Raw genomic sequence first — 21,286 nt, 5'->3', positions numbered from 1 at the left:
ATGCACAATTTGAAATGAAGCTCCAAACTGCCGGTGCCTTATGGTGAAGATAATCTCTTTAGGATTTAGCATTACAGTCAGGGCCGGCGCCAGAATGAATCAGTTGGACAGGCATTTGATTTCTATAGGCAGGCCCGTTTTTTTCACGGGCACCTACTTTGTGCTTGCGCGTGCTCACATTTTGTTAATGGGTGTTATGATAAAGACCATACACTCTTAGAAAAAAAGGTGCTATCTAGAACCCAAAAGGGTTCTTCGGCTGTCCCCATAGGAGAACCCTTTGAATAACCTTTTTTGGTTCCAGGTAGAACCCCTTTGGGTTCAATGTAGAACCCTTTCCACAGAGGGCTCTACATGGAACCCAAAAGGGTTCTACATGGAACCAAAAAGGGCTCTACCAGGAACCAAAAATGGTTCTCCTATGGGGACAGCCGAATAACCCTTTTGGAACCCTTTTTTCTAAGAGTGTAGGCAGCTCGTGAGTTTAAGTTTGGGGAAGCTTACAATTTATCCTACAATTTCTACCTATCTGCGTGCCATATAACTATAGGCCAATGCAGCAGTAGGCCTATAACTTCCATAATCAACTAAGTAAAATATATAGGCCTAAAGCCATAAAAAAAAAGAAAACTGTAGAAAATATCCTGATGAAAATTCTGGTTCTTTCAATCACATTAATATCTCTACTCCACCTGTCAATAAATAGGCCATAGTGCAAAATAATTACAATTTAGTATTAACACTGGAATGATAGATGTGCAAGAGATGATGTGCAAATAGAGATACTGGGGTGCAAATTAGCAAAATAAATAACAATATGGGGATGAGGTAGTTGGGTGGGCTAATTACAGATGGGCTGTGTACAGGTGCAGTGATCGGTAAGCTGCTCTGATGCTTAAAGTTAGTGAGGGAGCTTCAGAGATTTTTGCAGTTCGTTCCAGTCATTGGCAGCAGAGAACTGGAAGGAATGGCGGCCAAAGGAGGTGTTGGCTTTGGGGATGACCAGTGAGATATACCTGCTGGAGCGCATACTACAGGTGGGTGTTGCTAAGGTGACCAATGAGCTAAGATAAGGCGGGGATTTGCCTAGCAGTGATTTATAGATGACCTGGAGCCAGTGGGTTTGGCGACGAATATGTAGTGAGGGCCAGCCAAGGAGAGCGTACAGATCCTCTGTGGCTAAGTCAAGCTCTCTGGCAAAGTATTTTTGAATGATTTTATTTAGACAGGAGTAATTATATAATTTTGGCAAAACATACATTTACTTTAGGGAAAGCCAGCATCCGAACAGTGCACTGTGCACCCGCCAACTTTCCTTTCTAATTTTCAAGTGGCTGAAACCAGAGATATATATATCTCGTCATTATCATTATATCTCGTCATTATCATTATATCTGTATATAATGACGAGATGCTAATGTCTCCGCCCTAACAATGCGAGTCGTTGTCCCAAATCCGGGAATGCAGGCGACAAGTTTAGGTCTGCATATTATGCCCATAGAAACGCAATGGGCGTATTCAGGACAGATTCTTGCGAGAGCGAGCCCTCGCACTTCTCCTCTTCCTCTCTGCTGAAAGTAGCGAGCCAAACAGCGCCCCTCTGTCATCCTATATGTAGCTCATGTATCTGATGATGTCTGGCCAGAAAAAGTATGACATGCCATACTCCTTTTGTCCAGACAGCATCAGATACATGGTCTACACATACGGAGACAGAGGGGCGCTGTTTCACGGATGCTTTATCTGAGATTAATGCGTCTTTCTGTCTTTGCGTGTCTCAGTCAAATAAATGATCAATATTTCAATATTTATTTATTTGTCCAGTAGGTCGAGCCAGGCCCCCTAGGGCCCGCCAATAACGTCGGCCCTGATTACAGTAATCCCTTACCAACCTAAAATATGTCATTTTCTGACCAAAGCGTGAGGAGCGATAGATTGCCTGTAAAAAGGCAATGTGTGCATGCTTGTGTGTGTGTGTGTGTGTGTGTGTCTGACGTGCTTGCGTGCATGGGTGTGTGTCCATGTGTCACAGGCAGAGAGAGTCCCTACCTGCTTTCCTGGCAGCCTCAGAAGCAAAGTCAGCAGCAAACTGCTTGAGGACCTCTGCGATCTGCTCCTCAACAAAGAGGCCTATGAAGTTGAAGGAGGTGTAGAGCTCCAGGGGCAGGGGGCTAGGGAAACGACCCCTCCATTGGCCCACCGTGGCCTGCAGGGCTTCCAACAGGGCATCCACCTTGTTGTCTGCACACTGGGGGACATGGTTGAGTCTGAGTACCACACAAACACTGAGGCTTACATCAACATTTAGGGCCAGTTTACCAGACACAGATTAGACCTAGTCCTGGACTTCTGCTCAATGGAGAATCGCCATTGAAAGCACGTTTTAGTCCAGGATTTAGCTTAATCTGTGTCTGGGAAACTGGCCCTTACTAGACAGATGTTACAGTCTCTTGAACTCAACGTGACTTCTTGGATAAATACACACTTAGAAAAAAGGGTTCCAAAAGGGTTATTCGGCTGTCGCCATAGGAGAACCCTTTTTGGTTAAAGGTAGAACTCTTTTGGGTTCCATGTAGAACCCTTTATGCATTCTACATGGAACTCAAAAGGGTTCTACCTGGAAGCAAAAAGTGTTTTTCAAAGGGTTCTCCTATTGGGACAGCCAAAGAACACCTTTAGGTTCTAGATAGCACCTTTTTTTCTAAGAGTGTAGGTTCAATTAAAATGTTAAAACAATGTGTCATAAGTGTTAAGTAACATAATTATAATACTTAATGGCGAGCTGAATTAGAGGGAGGAGCATCCATGTGTTGATGTATGAGCATGAGGTGTGTCATTTCACCCTGGGCTCACCATGAAGAACTGGCAGAGTGTGATGTGGGGGAAGATGTTGTGGGCCTTGTTCTTGCCACAGGTGACGCGGGACTGCTGCCAGAAGTGATGGAGCTGATTCTGCAGGGGTCCGCTGGGGCGCAGGTACAGGACATACTCTCTGGGCAACGGGTCATCCAGGAAGGGGTCATCCACATGGGAGAACAGCCTGAGGAAGAGCAGGAGAAGAAGAGGAGGAGGCTTATCAATGACTGAGGTAGAAGATGTGTGTGTGTGTGTGTGTGGGTGTTGGGGGGGCTCCAATGCAGCTGTTTTTATCTCAATATGAACTATCTTTCTTTTTGGTCTGTTAACTAATTTACCAGGCAGGCCAAAACTCCCTCCCACCAAAACAAGCTGAAATTTCAGCCTGTCTTTTTTTTTTTGGGGGGGTAGATCAGCTTTAATATTGCAAATAGATTGTGACTTCCAAAAATATAGTGAACAACAATGCTTAGGCCTCTACTTCCAGCTTATACATACTATATACATTTTATAATAATATAATAATATGCCACTTAGCAGACGCTTTTATCCAAAGCGACTTACAGTCATGTGTGCATACATTTTTTGTGTATGGGTGGTCCCGGGGATCGAACCCACTACCCTGGCGTTACAAGCGCCGTGCTCTACCAGCTGAGCTACAGAGGACTACTAATTGACACAAGTCCATTTTACAATAATGATATTTTGTTTGTTTTTACTCCTGAACTTCCTCTACCCTCAACCTCTCCGATCATTTTCATGATGTCCATCCGATGCCATATCTTTCTAACTGTGCTCTTTCACAAAAGCTCTCAACCTATAACCTATATACTTATTATGGACACAGTATGCTTTACATTAGTTATCTTGTTGTTATTAGTTGTTGTTAGTTGTTATTAGTCCCATCCTTCAACTCCATTCAACACTACCCATCTATCTCTTAACACCATCCATATTGGATTTCAATTTGCCATATATTTTTTAACTGTACTGTGATGTTTTACAAAAGTTCTGAACCCTTCTATTCTCATTGTTTCTACAGATTGTAAATTGAAAATATTTTTTTTTGCTAAAAGTATTATTATATTATTGATCGATTGACTATGACCTTTCAGATCACCCAGTAGTGCTATCTGCAGGGTTAGCTCCAGGTAAATATTGCAATCCTTTAGCCATTCCTGGACCTGTGTTCAAAAATAAGCTACAAATGGACAGTACCAAAACAAATGATCTAATGATTCTGTCTCTTTGCAGCAAAATCTGCAGAGCTGGGAAGATTGTATCCCCCATATAAATAACATTATATTGGTAGCAATATTTTTTTATAATAATTTAAATTAAAAAATTCTAAGTTTTGAATCCGGCGTCGTTTTGCGTATCAGTTCATAAACACTATGCCATGGAATCGGTACGTCAAAAATCTCTTCACAACTATTTTGCAATCTATATGGGATGGCTGTCAATCCTTTGGTCCTTAAATGAAACTGGTATACTTTTTTATTTATCACTATTTTCTTTAACCAATTATGTTCTTTAATGCAAGGCCGACAGACAAGTTCCTTACTTTTTCCCCATTCCACTTTCTTCTTCCATTTTTGCGGTAATGCTGCAATTATTTGGTTGTAATTTTGGGTAGAGCAGACATTTCCATATGTTTTTGTTAGCTACATGTGCAACATAACTCCACCAGTCCTACCTATGATATAATTTACGAAGATTATACCTTTTTTTTTTAATCCAAAAAATAAAGTTTTTTTTATCAATTAGTATATTTGAGTTTAACCACAATATTTGTTGCATTATTTGTTCTGTCGTCTTTTTGGGGGGGATTAAATTGAAATTGCAACCAACTTTTTATGGCTTGTTTTCTGAATAAGGTTGTAATCTGAATAAAGGGAAAAAGGCCATTCTTGAACATTGGGTGAGACAATCTTACAAATTTGCTAGAGAACCAGTTCGGATTTAAGTATAACTTTTGTATGACTGAAGCTTTTAGTGATAGGTCTAATGTTTTAATATTTAATCATTTCTGTCCTCCAAAGTCATATTCATTATATAAATAGGCCTGTTTAATTTTGTCTGGCTTGCCGTTCCAAATAAAATGGAAAAAATCGTTCTCATATAATTTAAAAAACTGTTCGCTAGGCGTAGGCAAGACCATAAGCAAATAGGTAAACTGGGATAATACTAAAGAGTTAATCAGGGTGATTCTTCCACAAATGTACAGGTATTTACCTTTCCATGGTACCAAGAGCTTATCTATGTTTGCTAACTTTCTATTAAAATGTATTGGAGTGAGATTATTTATTTCCTTTGGGATATGTATTCCGAGTATATCCACATCACCATCAGACCATTTTATTGGTAAACTACATGGTAATGTAAAATGTTTATTTTTTAGTGATCCAATACGTAATATAGTACATTTATCATAATTTGGTTGTAATCCAGAGAGGTTAGAAAATGTATCTAGATCTTCTATGAGGCTGTGGAGGGATTAAAGTTGTGGATTTAAAAGAAAACATGAATCATCAGCGTACAATGACACCTTTGTTTTTAAGCCCTGGATTTCTAATCCCTTGATATTATTGTTGGATCTGATTTTAATATCTAACATTTCGATGGCCATAATAAATAGATATTCTGATAGTGGACAATTTCAGGCAGTCTTTTCAAACAGCTCTTACACTAAAAGGGCATTATCATAATTTTCACAATTTCACAGTATAATTCCAACCTCGGAGTGTAGAAATATATATAAAACACTGGAAAATCTAGTTTTTGAGTGCACTGGGCCTTTAAAGAATTGTAGTCGTTCACACCTGGCTAAATAGTAAGCGCACACACATAGGCAGTACAGCAGAGGGCAGCATAACACTACCATAACATTATCACAGTTCAACATGGTTTATCTCTGGGAGTGTGTGTTTGTATATGTGTGCATGTGTGTTAGAACTCACCAGTCACATGCTGCCTGTACACTCCTGTCTCCTGTTGATACTAGTGCCTTCAATCTGCAAAGACAGAAAACAGTGGCTGTTACAATGCTCACCTTTGAAGGTTTTATTTCCAATGCTTGTATGCAGTTTCCTTATTTGCATGCACTTATGGTATATTGTGACATTGTTACTAAAATATTATTTAAGAAATGTTTTATGGTAAAGTCATATATAGCGTACTTATAGTAGATTGAATCTCACTTATTTATAGCCAAACTGAGAGGCACAAAGCCAGAGTTCACAATCTCTGTTCCATATTTGTCTGAGATAAGTGGCAGAGGGTATGACCCAGATGGCACCCTATTTCCTATTGGGCCCCTGTCAAAAGTAGTGCACTATATAGGGAAAAGGGTGCCATTTGGGAGGGACAGATTCACACAGTTTTAATAAGCACTATTGAGGTAGAGTTCATACACTGTATATTTAGTCATGTGGAGCATGGTTCAGCAGGAGTAGCACAGCCTTTATTATAAACAGTGGAGTCTGATACAGTGGACAGTTATACTAAGCTAATCATACCGTTTCAATAAGACACTCCATAGGAAAGTGTGGAGGAGATTCCTCGATACAGTATGAGTATGAATAAAACACAAAGGTGTGAGGTGAACAACCCACCACACATAATTTCCACTCAGCCATTTCAACTGTCAAAACCAGTTCAATCAATTAATCCATGAAAATAGACACACATGCTCAGTCACTCTCCAAAATAGCAAACTACTGCACAGCATGCGACCGAATGACTACCTCTACTACTGCATTGTGAGACAGCTTCCTAAATCCAGCAACACCTGGAGGCCTGGTTAACAAGCAGTGGAGGGAGCATGCTGAATCAATTATTCTTATTAGGCCCTCAGAATCTAATTAGAGACTACTCAAGGGAAGGGAAAAAACGTGGAAACTGCTAATGTGATTTTCCAATCTGGGGACTATAGTCTCCATAGCATCCGCAGCAGTGGAAACCAAGAGAGGACCTAGTACCGAGACCTGGGGGACACCAGTAGTGAGACCATGTGGTGCAGAGACAGACCCTCTCCAATGTTAATTTAAATGTACATTGCTGACTAACTGGAGGTATGTAGAGTGTCTCAGGGCACTGATCTGGGTTTTGTTGGACGGGGCATGGCTAGCCTCTTGGCCATGCCTATTGGCTCACTTAAAAGTACAAATACAATGTTGATCGAGTTCAACTCACTTCTGTACCCGCAAACACGGGTTGACATAATAGTGTCAAAAGGGTATTAACCAACCAGTTTAACGTTTGAGCTCTGCCAGACACCCGAGTCAATCTGTGGAAAAGGGTAGTACAGATGCTTAATGATATATCTACTGTAAGTATGTAGGAAATATTTCACCTTTCACCTAGGCCCTTCAACAGTATTAGTTTTAACTTGACAATACTAGGATTGTGTGTAGATGTAATGTTGCAGAGAGGGGGTGTCCACAGAGGGTTGATTTCATGCATTACATCAGCCAAACATGAGGCCACCGGGGAGCAGCTACATAGGAACAAACACTCTACCGTCACACAGGAAATGCTCAATATGTGTGCATGTGTCTCTTTAATCTTTGATAATTCGCCCAACTCAACATAGGGCTCCCATATTGAGTTCATTCAAATGTCTCCATACATCTGAGGCATGGGAGAGCAGCAACATAGGAACCACAAACACTCTACCATCACACAGTAAAGACTGAATGTGTGCATGTGTCTCCGCAATATTTCATCATACTCCACGCAACAGAGGTAGAGTGTCCCAGATATGTGTTGCCTGGAATTCTTCCCCTGCATCCCGTTCCCCAGCAGAAGCCGCTAGGGAACCCTCAAGGGCCAAGTCCTCTGGAAGAACGACATCACAGCTGAAAAGGGAGATTGTTCAGATGTACATTACTCTGCAAACAGCAACTTGAGTCAATAACCACTGCTCCGTGCTTCCGCTGAGGATCCCACACAGTCCCTGATCGCTCGTTCCTCCTTCTCTTCAACCTGAATATCTGCCATTGTTTTATTCATCTTGTCTATCAACAGAATCCCCACTCAAGTGGGATAGTTACCTACTTGTACTTCTTAAAGTAACTGTTCAGTGAAAATCTCACTTCTAAAAGTTAATATTCTGTTAACTCATACCCAAATAATGTTGTTGACTCATCCTATACTCGTATTTGTGGCCAAAGCATAAATTGGAGGGGAAAAAAAGAAGAAAAAAACACCTCAAACAGACTGTTTCAAATGTCATCTTCCTGAGGAGGATGAGCTGGCCAATCAGCGGTCTACTCGCCTGAATATCTTTAAGGCCCATATACGCTCACACCATTCTATTGTTAGGGTACACCCACACCATTCCAACACAGAAAAGCTGCTTTTTAACATACTTAACTTTTGGAAGGAAAACTATAACTCATATTGTAATAAATTATATATTAATGATCATATTTCATAGAAATCTGGAAACACCGGACAGTTACTTCAAAGGAGGCTACAATTGTCAGATCAACTGGGTGTCCTGCCACAAGATTGGCTTTAGCCCAAGCTAAAACTGAGTTAGGCTGAGCTAAAACCTGGGCATTAGTTTAGGTAGTTAATGCTAGTCTTCAGGTCTAAGCCGCGGTTACTCCTTAGACCTGAAGTGATTGTGTATATATGACAAGCCCTGTCCCAGAGTGGAAGCTAAATGTGGCCTATGTACAAAGTATGAATCAAACTCTGAATCAGAGGAGGTGTAGTGACCAGATCACTGTAACTGAATATGTTAGGTGCATAACACAATCATACATACAAAAGCCACAGCTGTATGAGTTCAGCTACATTCAGCTCAGAATAGTTCCAACCTCAATCGAAAAAACAGGCAGCTGCTTTTGACTTGTGGCTTGCTCTCTGTTCTAGAGATACCCTGTGAACAGCACAGGCCTCAGTCCAACATCCTGAAACAGGTAGCTAGAGCATTCTCCCTGTCAGGCTGTCTATGGGCTGCGCTGAAGTGAAACCCCCAAGAGTATTGCAGTGCTTCCCCATCCACACTTCATATGCTTCTGACAGGAAACGCCTCAGAAGTACATCAGCTGAGGATAATGTGGTCGGTCTTTCTCAGATCTGAACCAGGCGTAAAATAAGCTGTGGACACTGGTATTTAAAGGTTTACAATCAACCGAAACGGCTTGAATGAAGAGAGAACCAGTATGACTGCTAGATCACTGCCACATGTGAACACATCATAGCCCAGGGTTCCCCAACTGGCGGCACGAGGGCCAAATTGTTTTATTTGTCCCTCCAAGTTTTCAGAGCAAAAAAATAAAAAATAAAGAGTATATATTATTTTGGGGGGCATTTTCATTGTTGGACATAAAATACTGTAAAAACACCAGGAAATCAGCTATTTTTATTTTAGAAATCTATTCCCAAGTATTCCCACGCATAATAGAGAGACATGTGATCGTACACAAATAATAATTAATAATAATTGATTGGATTTATATAGCACTTTTCTACTAATTGAGGTACTCAAAGCGCTTTACATACTCACCACATCCACCATCAATGTGTAGCACCCACCTCAGTGATGCACGGGGACAATTTTTGAGCCAGAACTCGCACCACACATCAGCTATCAGGTGGAGAGGTGAGGAGTGATGTATGCCAATTAGGAATGAGGGGGATGATTAGGTGGCCATGATGGAATGTGGCCAGGTTGGGAATTTAGCCATGACAACGTGGTGAACACCCCTACTCTTACAATAAGCGCCATGGGATTTTGAATGACCACAGAGAGTCAGGACACCCGTTTTAGCGTCCCATCCGAAAGACGGCACCCTACTCAGGACAATGTTCCCAAATGTAATCAAGGTTTGAAATGATTATGTTTTAGTCAAATATTATATATGTTTAGGCTTCATGCGGTCAGTTTGCAGTCTAAATGTTTTTTTATTATTATGTTCTGGCCACCCGACCATCCGCTCAAGAACAAATTGGCCCGCGGCTGAATCTAGTTGATGTCCCTGTCATAGCCTAAGTTGACAGAGACACTGAGAGCCAGCAACAGCAGGGCTGTGCTGTGGTCGTCCACCACAGTAGCATGAGAACTACATCAAGTATGAACATGGTGTAGACAATGACTCTTAATTGACCCTAAATGCTGTTTTTTCTGGTCCCTGAATTAATTTAAATTAAATTCAACTTTATTTGTCCCTAGGGCTATTACAATTAATGAAGTTCCCAGAATAGACCTTTGATTGAGCAGTAAATTAGTTTTACCAGGGCTGGGGTCAATTTAGAAACGGAATTCAAATGAATAACATTATGACTGAGCTACTGTATTTTAATTATATTTGAAGAGTTATTAGACTAATAGTGTTGTGTGTCTGTAGCATGGAAGAGCTCAGCTTCATCCTGAGGTATTCATTTACACTATTACCCCACACACCCATGTCTTGCACTCAGTTTCCCAACCTATCACATCTGTCCAGCAACGACATGACATCAACCACCCCACACGTCCATGTGCACTTGTAATTGACTACATTTTGCTCTGTGAGTTTGTGTGCAAGGGAACCGAGAGGCTTGGATCCAGTTGGATCCAGTTTCCTCCAGAGCTGATGAAGTACAGATTCTGTACAACATTCTGTTTTGTGAGCTAATCTAATTTTAGTCCAAGCTCGCTGGGAATAAGAAAATAAATATGAACATTTCAAAACACACAATGTTGTCTGCAACTGATCAAAGTATGGGGGAAATCAACGTAGAAGACCGTCCTTGAGAACCTTCTCACCAAACCCAAAGTTACCACTCCCTAGGAGTCTACAGATCATATACCAACTTTAATTTGTGTAATAGCACTCTCTTGTGACAGCCTTAACATTTAGTGGCTGATTTGGTTGTGGGTGCAATAATAACTGTTCAAATAGCGCTGAAATACTTCCTCTACTACAGTGTATGGAGCGACATGGGAAGTCAGTTTGTCTCAGTCCATGGTTCGTAGTCCCCTGTAGCTCAGTTGGTAGAGCATGGCGCTTGCAACGCCAGGGTTGTGGGTTCGTTTCCCACGGGGGGCCAGTATGAAAATGTATGCACTCACTAACTGTAAGTTGCTCTGGATAAGAACGTCTGCTAAATGACTAAAATGTAAAAATGTAATGATCTGTTCTAGTGTATCTCTATTCCATGGAAACCTACATACAGTACTAGGGCTGGGAATTGCCACGGACCTCACGATACGATATTATCACGATCCTTAGGTGCCGATACGATATGTATTGCGACTCATTACTGTGATTTTATTACGATTTCATGTTCAAAACATATTGCTCACCATGTGTCTGCTGCAGAGGGACAAGAGAGAGCCATGGGAAAACAAGTTTTGATCAGTCATGGAAATAAAACTGCTAAAAACAAATTGGTTCCTTATTTAAAAAGAACATGGAGAACAAGCTATGAAGGAAAAATACTGGAGTTTGGTGCAGGTACAGCCAACTAGCGCAAAAATAATATTGTCAAAACGATACACTACAATATATCATAAAAAACGAATATCCTGATATATATATATTTTTTTGTTGTTGTTGTCATTTTAGCATACGCTCTTATCCAGAGCGACTTACAGTTAGTGAGTGCATACATTGATATGTAACTTGATTCCCCCCCCCATCACTACAGTACCCTGCAATTCAATCAACAGTGCCTGTGCTGATGCCCACATTGGAAAACGGTTTGTCATCATTAACAGTAAAATGCTTACAGCCTAGATAGATCATCTACAATTCCATAATCAATTGATATACCACTGACAATGCAGCATAACATACAACTCATACAATACTTTTCAGTGGATCATTTAACCTTGTGTTACGTGGATTGCTTGTTATTCGGATCACAATCAGTGGTTGTAAAGGACTTTATCACACAAACTATACATTCTTGAAGGTGAGAAAACCACTTGCTTTTTTTACGCCCACTACATTGTGAACGTGACATTTTCCAACCAGAGAGATCCTGTGAGCTTCTCAAGACAGGAAGAGGAACAGACGAGCCTCTAAGCAGGACACCCCCACAATCAGCTCACTCATGTACGTATGTATTGCATAGTACACCAAGTGTATGTATGTGTCTGTGTATGTGTGCATGTGCGTGCGCTTGAGTGTTTTTGAGGTGCACAAAAAACGAATACGTCCTTATGTAGCACTGTAGATAGCATTACGTTCCTTCTTCTGAGTAACACAGTGTATCACTGCCCACATAATGGGGCAGAAATACAAGTACACATGGAGACAATGACTAATATTGTCCAACGGTTATGAAAAATAACTAATGATGAAGCTGAGGAAACCATGGGGTTAGTTAGTCACCCTTAGCTGAACTTCAATCACTTCATTTCTACATGTGTTGAAAGACTGAATCATAAGGAACAATTGACACCCAAAGGTGTTGCGAAGACCACGAGATGAACAATGAGACAATCAAATGTCAAGGTGATCAGGTCAGGCTGAGATAGCAATAGCAAGATAGTGCTACAACACCAACCAGATCTGTGATTAAGGCCGGGCTTCAACCAAAGGCGCAGCATAAGGCAACACAATAGACAGCCGACAATACGCCTTTTAAAGGTAACTTATGTTTGAGCCGACATTTCCAGTGTTTACCATGAATGCGATCTCCGCAAACATCTGGGAAATTACCTTTAAAAAGGTGTATTGTCAGCTGTCTAGTGTGCTGCTCTATAAAGCGCCTTGTATTGAATCGTGGCCTAAGTCAACGAAAGGAGGAGAGGAAGGATCATTTCTTAAATATTAGAACAGGGCCCTTGTTTCATGACACAATTACCATGTGCACTAAAGCCTTCCAATGTGATATTTACAGCTCAGAACACTACTGTGTATGATTATTCCCCCTGGCTTCCTCTCCTCCCAGTCTACTCTTTGCCAACCAGAGCAGCAGACAAACAGTGTGATGTCACATGACACATGACTCACCAGGAAGGAAGGAAAAAAGCCACAAATGCAGACACTGTATGGAATGACCAAGCCTTAAGTGCCTGAGATATTTCTGATCTCTCAATTTATTGGCATGTGAAACATATGTTTACATTGCCAAAGCAAGTGAAATAGATAATAAACAAAAGTGAAATAACCAACCAAAAATGAACAGTAAACATTACACTCACAAATTTCAAAGGAATAGAAACATTTTAAAGTACAAAAGGGAAAATATATAAACATAAATATGGGTTGTATTTACAATGGTGTTTGTTCTTCACTGGTTGCCCTTTTCTTGTGGCAACAGGTCACAAATCTTGCTGCTGTGATGGCAAACTGTGTTATTTCACCCAATAGATATGAGAGTTTATCAAAATTGGATTTGTTTTGGAATTCTTTGTGTGTCTGTGTAATCTGAGGGAAAGATGTGTCTCTAATATGGTCATACATTTGGCAGGAGGTTAGGAAGTGCAGCTCCGTTTCCACTTCATTTTGTGGGCAGTGTGCACATAGCCGGTTTTCTCTTGAGAGCCAGGTCTGCCTTCGGCGGCCTGTCTCAATAGCAAGGCCATGCTCACTGAGTCTGTACATAGTCAAAGCCTTCCTTAATTTTGTGTCAGTCATAGGACTGTGGCGGTCACGGAATTTCGTCAGCCGGTGATTGTCAAGCAAATAACTGTCGGTCTCATGGTAATTTACCATTCATTAACATAAACACATTTAAAATCAAATCAAATGTTATTTGTCACATGTGCCAAATACAAAAGGTGTAGACCTTACCATGAAATGCTTACTTACAAGCCTTTAACCAACAATGCAGTTCAAGAAATAGAGTTAAGAAAATATTTACTAAATAAACTAAAGTAAAAAAAATAAAAAATAAAAATAAAATAAAATAACAATAACGAGGCTATATACAGGGTGTACTGGTACCGAGTCAATGTGCGGGGTTACAGATTAGTCAAGGTAATTTGTATATGTAGGTAGAGGTAAAGAGACTATGCAAAGATAATAAATAGCGAGTAGCAGCAGTGTAAAAACAAAGGAGCAGAGGTGTCAATGTAAATAGTCCGGGTGGCCATTTGATTAATTGTTCAGCAGTCTTATGGCTTGGGGGTAGAAGCTGTTAAGGAGCCTTTTGGACCTAGACTTGGCGCTCCGGTACCGCTTGCCGTGCGGTAGCAGAGAGAACAGTTTATGACTTGGGTGACTGAAGTCTTTGACCATTATTTGGACCTTCCTCTGACACCGACTAGTATATAGGTCCTGGATGCCAAGAAGCTTGGCCCCAGTGATGTACTGGGCCGTACATACTACCCTCTTTAGCGCCTTACGGTTGGATGCCGAGCAGTTTCCATACCAAGCGGTGATGCAACCGGTCAGGATGCTCTCGATGGTGCAGCTTTAGAACTTTTTGAGGATCTGGGGACCCATGCCAAATCTTTTCAGTCTCCTCAGGGTGAAAAGGCGTTGTCATGCCCTCTTCAAATCAAATCAAATCAAATTTTATTGGTCACATGCGCCGAATACAACAGGTGCAGACATTACAGTGAAATGCTTACTTACAGCCCTTAACCAACAGCACATTTATTTTTAACATAAAAAGTAAAAATAAAACAACAACTAAAAAAGTGTTGAGAAAAAAAGAGCAGAAGTAAAATAAAATAACAGTAGGGAGGCTATATATACAGGGGGTACCGTTGCAGAGTCAATGTGCGGGGGCACCGGCTAGTTGAGGTAGTTGAGGTAATATGTACATGTGGGTAGAGTTAAAGTGACTATGCATAAATAATTAACAGAGTAGCAGCAGCGTAAAAAGGATGGGTTGGGGGGGCAGTGCAAATAGTCCGGGTAGCCATGATTAGCTGTTCAGGAGTCTTATGGCTTGGGGGTAGAAGCTGTTGAGAAGTCTTTTGGACCTAGACTTGGCACTCCGGTACCGCTTGCCGTGCGGTAGCAGAGAGAACAGTCTATGACTAGGGTGGCTGGAGTCTTTGACAATTTTGAGGGCCTTCCTCTGACACCGCCTGGTATAGAGGTCCTGAATGGCAGGAAGCTTGGCCCCAGTGATGTACTGGGCCGTACGCACTACCCTCTGTAGTGCCTTGCGGTCGGAGGCCAAGCAGTTGCCATACCAGGCGGTGATGCAACCAGTCAGGATGCTCTCGATGGTGCAGCTGTATAATTTTTTGAGGATCTGAGGACCCATGCCAAATCTTTTCAGTCTCCTGAGGGGGAATAGGCTTTGTCGTGCCCTCTTCACGACTGTCTTGGTGTGTTTGGACCATGATAGTTCGTTGGTGATGTGGACACCAAGGAACTTGAAGCTCTCAACCTGTTCCACTACAGCCCCGTCGATGAGAATGGGGCGTGCTCAGTCCTCTTTTTTTTCCTGTAGTCCACAATCATCTCCTTTGTCTTGGTCACGTTGAGGGAGAGGTTGTTGTCCTGGCACCACACGGCCAGGTCTCTGACCTCCTCCCTATAGGCTGTCTCATCGTTGTCGGTGATCAGGCCTAACACTGTTGTGTCGTCGGCAAACTTAATGATGGTATTGGAGTCGTGCCTGGCCATGCAGTCATGGGTGAACAGAGAGTACAGGAGGGGACTGAGCACGCACCCCTGAGGGGCCCCCGTGTTGAGGATCAGTGTGGCAGATGTGTTGTTACCTACCCTTACCACCTGGGGGCGGCCCGTCAGGAAGTCCAGAATCCAGTTGCAGAGGGAGGTGTTTAGTCCCAGGATCCTTAGCTTAGTGATGAGCTTAGAGGGCACTATGGTGTTGAATGCTGAGCTGTAGTCAATGAATAGCATTCTCACGTAGGTGTTCCTCTTGTCCAGGTGGGAAAGGGCAGTGTGGCGTGCAATAGAGATTGCATCATCTGTGGATCTGTTGGGGCGGTATGCAAATTGGAGTGGGTCTAGGGTTTCTGGGATAATGCTGTTGATGTGAGCCATGACCAGCCTTTCAAAGCACTTTATGGCTACAGACGTCAGTGCTACGGGTCGGTAGTCATTTATGCAGGTTATCTTAGAGTCCTTGGGCACGGGGACTATGGTGGTCTGCTTGAAACATGTTGGTATTACAGACTCAGTCAGGGTGATGTTGAAAATGTCAGTGAAGACACTTGCCAGTTGGTCAGCACATGCTCGGAGTACACATCCTGGTAATCCGTCTGGCCCTGCGGCCTTGTGAATGTTGACCTGCTTAAAAGTCTTACTCACATCGGCTACGGAGAGCGTGATCACATAGTCATCCGGAACAGCTGGTGCTCTCATGCATGCTTCAGTGTTGCTTGCCTCGAAGTGAGCATGGAAGTGGTTTAGCTCGTCTGGTAGGCTTGTGTCACTGGGCAGCTCGCGGCTGTGCTTCCCTTTGTAGTCTGTAATAGTTTTCAAGCCCTGCCACATCCGACGAGCGTCAGAGCCAGTGTAGTACGATTCAATCTTAGTCCTGTATTGACTCTTTGCCTGTTTGATGGTTCGTCGGAGGGCATAGCGGGATTTCTTATAAGCGTCCGGGTTAGAGTCCCGTTCCTTGAAAGCGGCAGCTCTACCCTTTAGCTCAGTGCGGATGTTTCCTGTAATCCATGGCTTCTGGTTGGGGTATGTACGTACGGTCACTGTGGGGACGACATCATCAATGCACTTATTGATGAAGCCAGTGACTGATGTGGTGTACTCCTCAATGCTGTCTGAAGAATCCCGGAACATGTTCCAGTCTGTGCTAGCAAAACGGTCCTGTAGCTTAGCATCTGCGTCATCTGACCACTTTTTTATTAACCGAGTCACTGATGCTTCCTGCTTTAGTTTTAGCTTATAAGCAGGAATCAGGAGGATAGAGTTATGGTCAGATTTGCCAAATGGAGGGCGAGGGAGAGCTTTGTATGCGTCTCTGTGTGTGGAGTAAAGGTGGTCTAGAGTTTTTTTTCCCTCTGTTTGCACATTAACATGCTGGTAGAAATTAGGTAGAACGGATTTAAGTTTCCCTGCATTAAAGTCCCCGGCCACTAGGAGCGCTGCATCTGGATGAGCGTTTTCCTGTTGATTTATGGCCTTGTACAACTCATTCAGTGCAATCTTAATGCCAGCATTGGTTTGTGGTGGTAAATAGACAGCTATGAAAAATATAGATGAAAACTCTCTTGGTAAATAGTGTGGTCTACAGCTTATCATAAGATACTCTACCTCAGGCGAGCAAAACCTCGAGACTTCCTTAGTATTTGATTTTGTGCACCAGCTGTTGTTTACAAATATACACAGACCGCCACCCCTTGTCTTACGGAGTCAGCCGTTCTATCCTGCCGATGTAGCGTATAGCCCGCTAGCTGTATGTTATCCATGTCGTCGTTCAGCCACGACTCGGTGAAACATAAGATATTACAGTTTTTAATGTCCCATTGGTAGGATAACCGTAATCTTAGGTCATCCAATTTGTTATCCAATGATTGAAGATTGGCTAATAGGATTGATGGAAGAGGCAGTTTACTCGCTCGCCGTCGGATCCTTACAAGGCACCCCGATCTACGTCCACGATATCTCCGTCTCTTCCTCACGCGAATGACGGGGATTTGGGCCTTGTCGGGTGTCTGTATGATATCCTTCGCGGCCGCCTCGTTGAAGAAAAAATCTTCGTCCAATACGAGGTGAGTAATCGCTGTCCTGATATCCAGAAGCTCTTTTTGGTTATAAGAGACGATGGTTATAAGAGACGATGGCAGAAACATTATGTACAAAATAAATTACAAATAACGCGGAAAAACACACATAATAGTACAATTGGTTAGAGGGCTGTAAAACGGCAGCCATCTTCTCCGGCGCTGTTGCGCTTCACGACTGTCTTGGTGTGTTTGGTCCATGATAGTTTGTTGGTGATGTGGAAACCAAGGAACTTGAAACTCTCGCCCCGTTCCACTACAGATCCATCGATGTGAATGGGTGCTTGTTCAGCCCGCCTTTTCCTGTAGTCCACGATCAGCTCCTTTGTCTTGCTCACGTTGAGGGAGAGGTTGTTGTCCTGGCACCACACTGCCAGGTCTCTGACCTCCTCCCTATAGGCTGTCTCATCGTTGTCGGTGATCAGGCCCACCACTGTTGTGTCGTCAGCAAACTTAATGATGGTGTTGGAGTTGTGCTTGGGCACGCAGTTGTGGGTGAACAGGGAGTACAGGAGGGGACTAACCACGCACCCCTGAGGGGCCCCCGTGTTGAGGATCAGTGTGGCAGATGTGTTGTTGCCTACCCTTACCACCTGGGGACGGCCCATCAGGAAGTCCAGGATCCAGTTGCAGAGGAGGTGTTTAGTCCCAGGGTATTTTGCTTAGTGATGAGCTTTGTGGGCACTATGGTGTTGAACGCTGAGCTGTAGTCAATGAACAGTATTCTCAGATAGGTGTTCCTTTTGTCCAGGTGGGAAAGGGCAGTGTGGAGTGCGATTGAGATTGCATCATCTGTGGATCTGTTGGGGCAGCATGCGAATTGGAGTGGGTCTAGGGTTTCCGGGATGATGGTGTTGATGTGAGCCATGACCAGCCTATCAAAGCACTTCATGGCTACCATGGTGGTAGTCATTTAGGGAGGTTACCTTTGCTTTCTTGGGCACAGGGACTATGGTGGTCTACTTGAAACATGTAGCTATTACAGACTCGGTCAGGGAGAGGTTGAAAATGTCAGTGAAGACACTTGCCATTTGCTCTGAGTACACGTCTTGGTAATCCATCTGGCCCCACGGCCTTGTGAATGTTGACTTGTTTAAAGGTCTTGCTCACATCGGTTACGTAGAGCGTGATCACACAGTCGTCCGGAACAGCTGGTGCTCTCATGCATGCCTCAGTGTTGCTTGCCTCGAAGCTATAATAAAAGGCATTTAGCCAGTCTGGTAGGCTCGCGTCACTGGGCAGCTCGCGGCTGGGTTTCCCTTCGTAGTCCGTAATAGTTTGCAAGCCCTGCTACATCCAAATAGCATCTCCTGGCTTCCACACATAGCCTACAAGCCACTGATGCAGACCTTTGGAACATCTACATTTAAAAAAGTATAATAAATCCATGTAATATAGCCTTTACCTTCACAATAAATCTATTATTTAAAGAAACATGATATGAAGAAATTGTAGTCTATTTCAGAAGAACAGAATAGCATACTCTGAGTTGTCCTTATGTTAGGTCCTGATCTGGCTATGCCAAATGGCTGTGGGCTACACTAGTTCATTTATCAGAAAAGATTTGCTTTGAATTCCGTGGCATTATTTAATATTATTTTATAGTATGAAGAATACAATCGAACAAAGCTGAATAAAATAGAAAGGATATTTTCTCCAAACGATTTGAGGGAGTGCGCACATGCGGCTATTCTGTGTTGAGCGGTTAACAAAGAAATAGGTATTCCTATATGCTTAATTTAGAGTTATTAATGTAACTTTAGTTGTTCTACAAACGTTGGGCTATATATTTTGATTTGTAATACATTGTAAGGCTGCATGATGCGACTCTAATGCTGATTTGAAAAAAAGTAGCTTGAAAGGCATGAGCTCTGCTTTGTTTTTTTGCGCAAGCTGTACAGACTTCATCAGTCTCTCATTCACAATTCGACAAGCACTTACGAATGCCTCAAATTTCCCAGCGGCATTCCCTTTGTGTGGCCGTAATGCACCCTAAAAAAATCCATGCCTTTTGCGGCCAGTGGCCGTTGTGCCCTTGGCCCGGAGTGCTGCGCTGTGCCCTTCTCCCTGAGTGCTACCTGCTCAGAAGCACCTCTCACTCACATGGCTATCCATCACGTGATCAGGTCTCTCTCACAGGCTACATGTGAAGACAGACACATCCGGGACGCAACTGTGCGCGTCCTTATCCAATTCCGATAAAAATGTTTTAAAAAAGGTATAATCTTCGTAAATGATATCATAGGTAGGACTGGTGGAATTTACAATCTGTAGAAACAATGAGAATAGAAGGGTTCAGAACTTTTGTGAAACATCAAGAATATATGGCAAATAGAAATCCAATATGGATGGTGTTAAGAGATAGATGGGAGTGGTTGAATGGAGCTGAAGGTTAGGACTAATAACAACAAGATAACTAATGTAAAACATACTGTGTCCATAATAAGTATATAGGTTATAGGTTGAGAACTTTTGTGAAAGAGCACAGTTTGAAATGAAAATGATCTGAGAGGTTGAGGGTAGAGGAAGTTCAGGAGTAAAAACAAACAAAATAGAACTATTGTAAAATTGACCATAAAATGTACAGTCCCAGTCAAAAGTTTGGACACACCTACTCATTCAAGGGTTTTTCTTTATTTTTAGAATTTCGTACATTGTAGAATAATAGTGAAGACATCAAAACTATGAAACAACACATATGGAATCATGTAGTAACCAAAAAAGTGTTAGAAAATTAAAATATATTTCATATTTGAGATTCTTCAAAGTAGCCACCAATGGCCTTGATGACTGCTTTGCACACTCTCTCAACCAGCTTCATGAAGTAGTCACCTGGAATGCATTTCAATTAACAGGTGTGCCTTGTTAAAAGTGAATTTGTGGAATTTCTTTCCTTCTTAATGCGCTTGAGCCAATCAGTTGTGTTGTGACAAGGTAGGGGTGGTATACAGAAGATAGCCCTATTTGGTAAAAGACCAAGTCCATATTATGACAAGAACAGCTCAAATAAGCAAAGAGAAACGACAGTCCATCATTACTTTAAGACATGTAGGTCAGTCAATACCGAACATTTCAAGAACTTTAAACGTTTCTTCAAGTGCAGTCGCAAAAACCATCAAGCGCTATGATGAAACTGGCTCTCATGAGGACCGCCACAGGAATGGAAGACCCAGAGTTACCACTGGTAAGTTCATTAGAGTTACCAGCCTCAGAAATTGCAGTCCAAATAAATGCTTCACAGAGTTCAAGTAACAGACACATCTCAACATCAACTATTCAGAGGAGACTGTGTGAATCAGGCCTTCATGGTCGAATTGCTGCAAAGAAACCACTACTAAAGGACACCAATAAGAAGAAGAGACTTGCTTGGGCCAAGAAACACGAGCAATGGACATTAGACAAGTGGAAATGTGTCCTTTGGTCTCTTTGTGAGACGCAGAGTTGGTGAACGGATTATCTCCGCATGTGTGGTTCCCACCGTGGAGCATGGAGGAGGAGGTGTGATGGTGTGGGGGTGCTTTGCTGGTGACACTGTTGGTGATTTATTTAGAATTCAAGGCAAACTTTACCAGCATGGCTACCACAGCATTCTGCAGCGATACGCCATCCCATTTGGTTTGCGCTTAGTTGGACTATCATTTGTTTTTCAACAGGACAATGACCCAACACACTTCCAGGCTGTGTAAGGGCTATTTGACGAAGAAGGAGAGTAATGGAGTGCTGCATCAGATGACCTGGCCTCCACAATCACCCGACCTCAACCCAATTGAGATGGTTTGGGATGAGTCGGACCGCAGAGTGAAGGAAAAG

The 21,286-nt window shown here is 42.5% G+C and overlaps 1 protein-coding gene across 1 annotated transcript in view; it reads right to left on the bottom strand.

The window, feature by feature from the left end:
• LOC121565017 (ubiquitin-associated and SH3 domain-containing protein B-like) overlaps positions 1–21,286 on the bottom strand; it is a 52,597-nt gene that overhangs the window by 14,756 nt on the left and 16,555 nt on the right. The window contains exons 2-4 of the mRNA XM_041875964.1: positions 5,817–5,870; positions 2,854–3,040; positions 2,050–2,248 (exon numbers count right to left, since the gene is read on the bottom strand). Of these exons, the coding sequence (XP_041731898.1) occupies positions 2,050–2,248; positions 2,854–3,040; positions 5,817–5,870 (440 nt within the window). The remainder of the gene's footprint in view (positions 1–2,049; positions 2,249–2,853; positions 3,041–5,816; positions 5,871–21,286) is intronic.

The sequence above is a fragment of the Coregonus clupeaformis genome, chromosome 5 (genome assembly GCF_020615455.1).
Source record: "Coregonus clupeaformis isolate EN_2021a chromosome 5, ASM2061545v1, whole genome shotgun sequence".
Taxonomy (NCBI): domain Eukaryota; kingdom Metazoa; phylum Chordata; class Actinopteri; order Salmoniformes; family Salmonidae; genus Coregonus; species Coregonus clupeaformis.
Note: the sequence above shows the minus strand (reverse complement) of the source record. Positions and strands in the feature narration are given on the sequence as shown.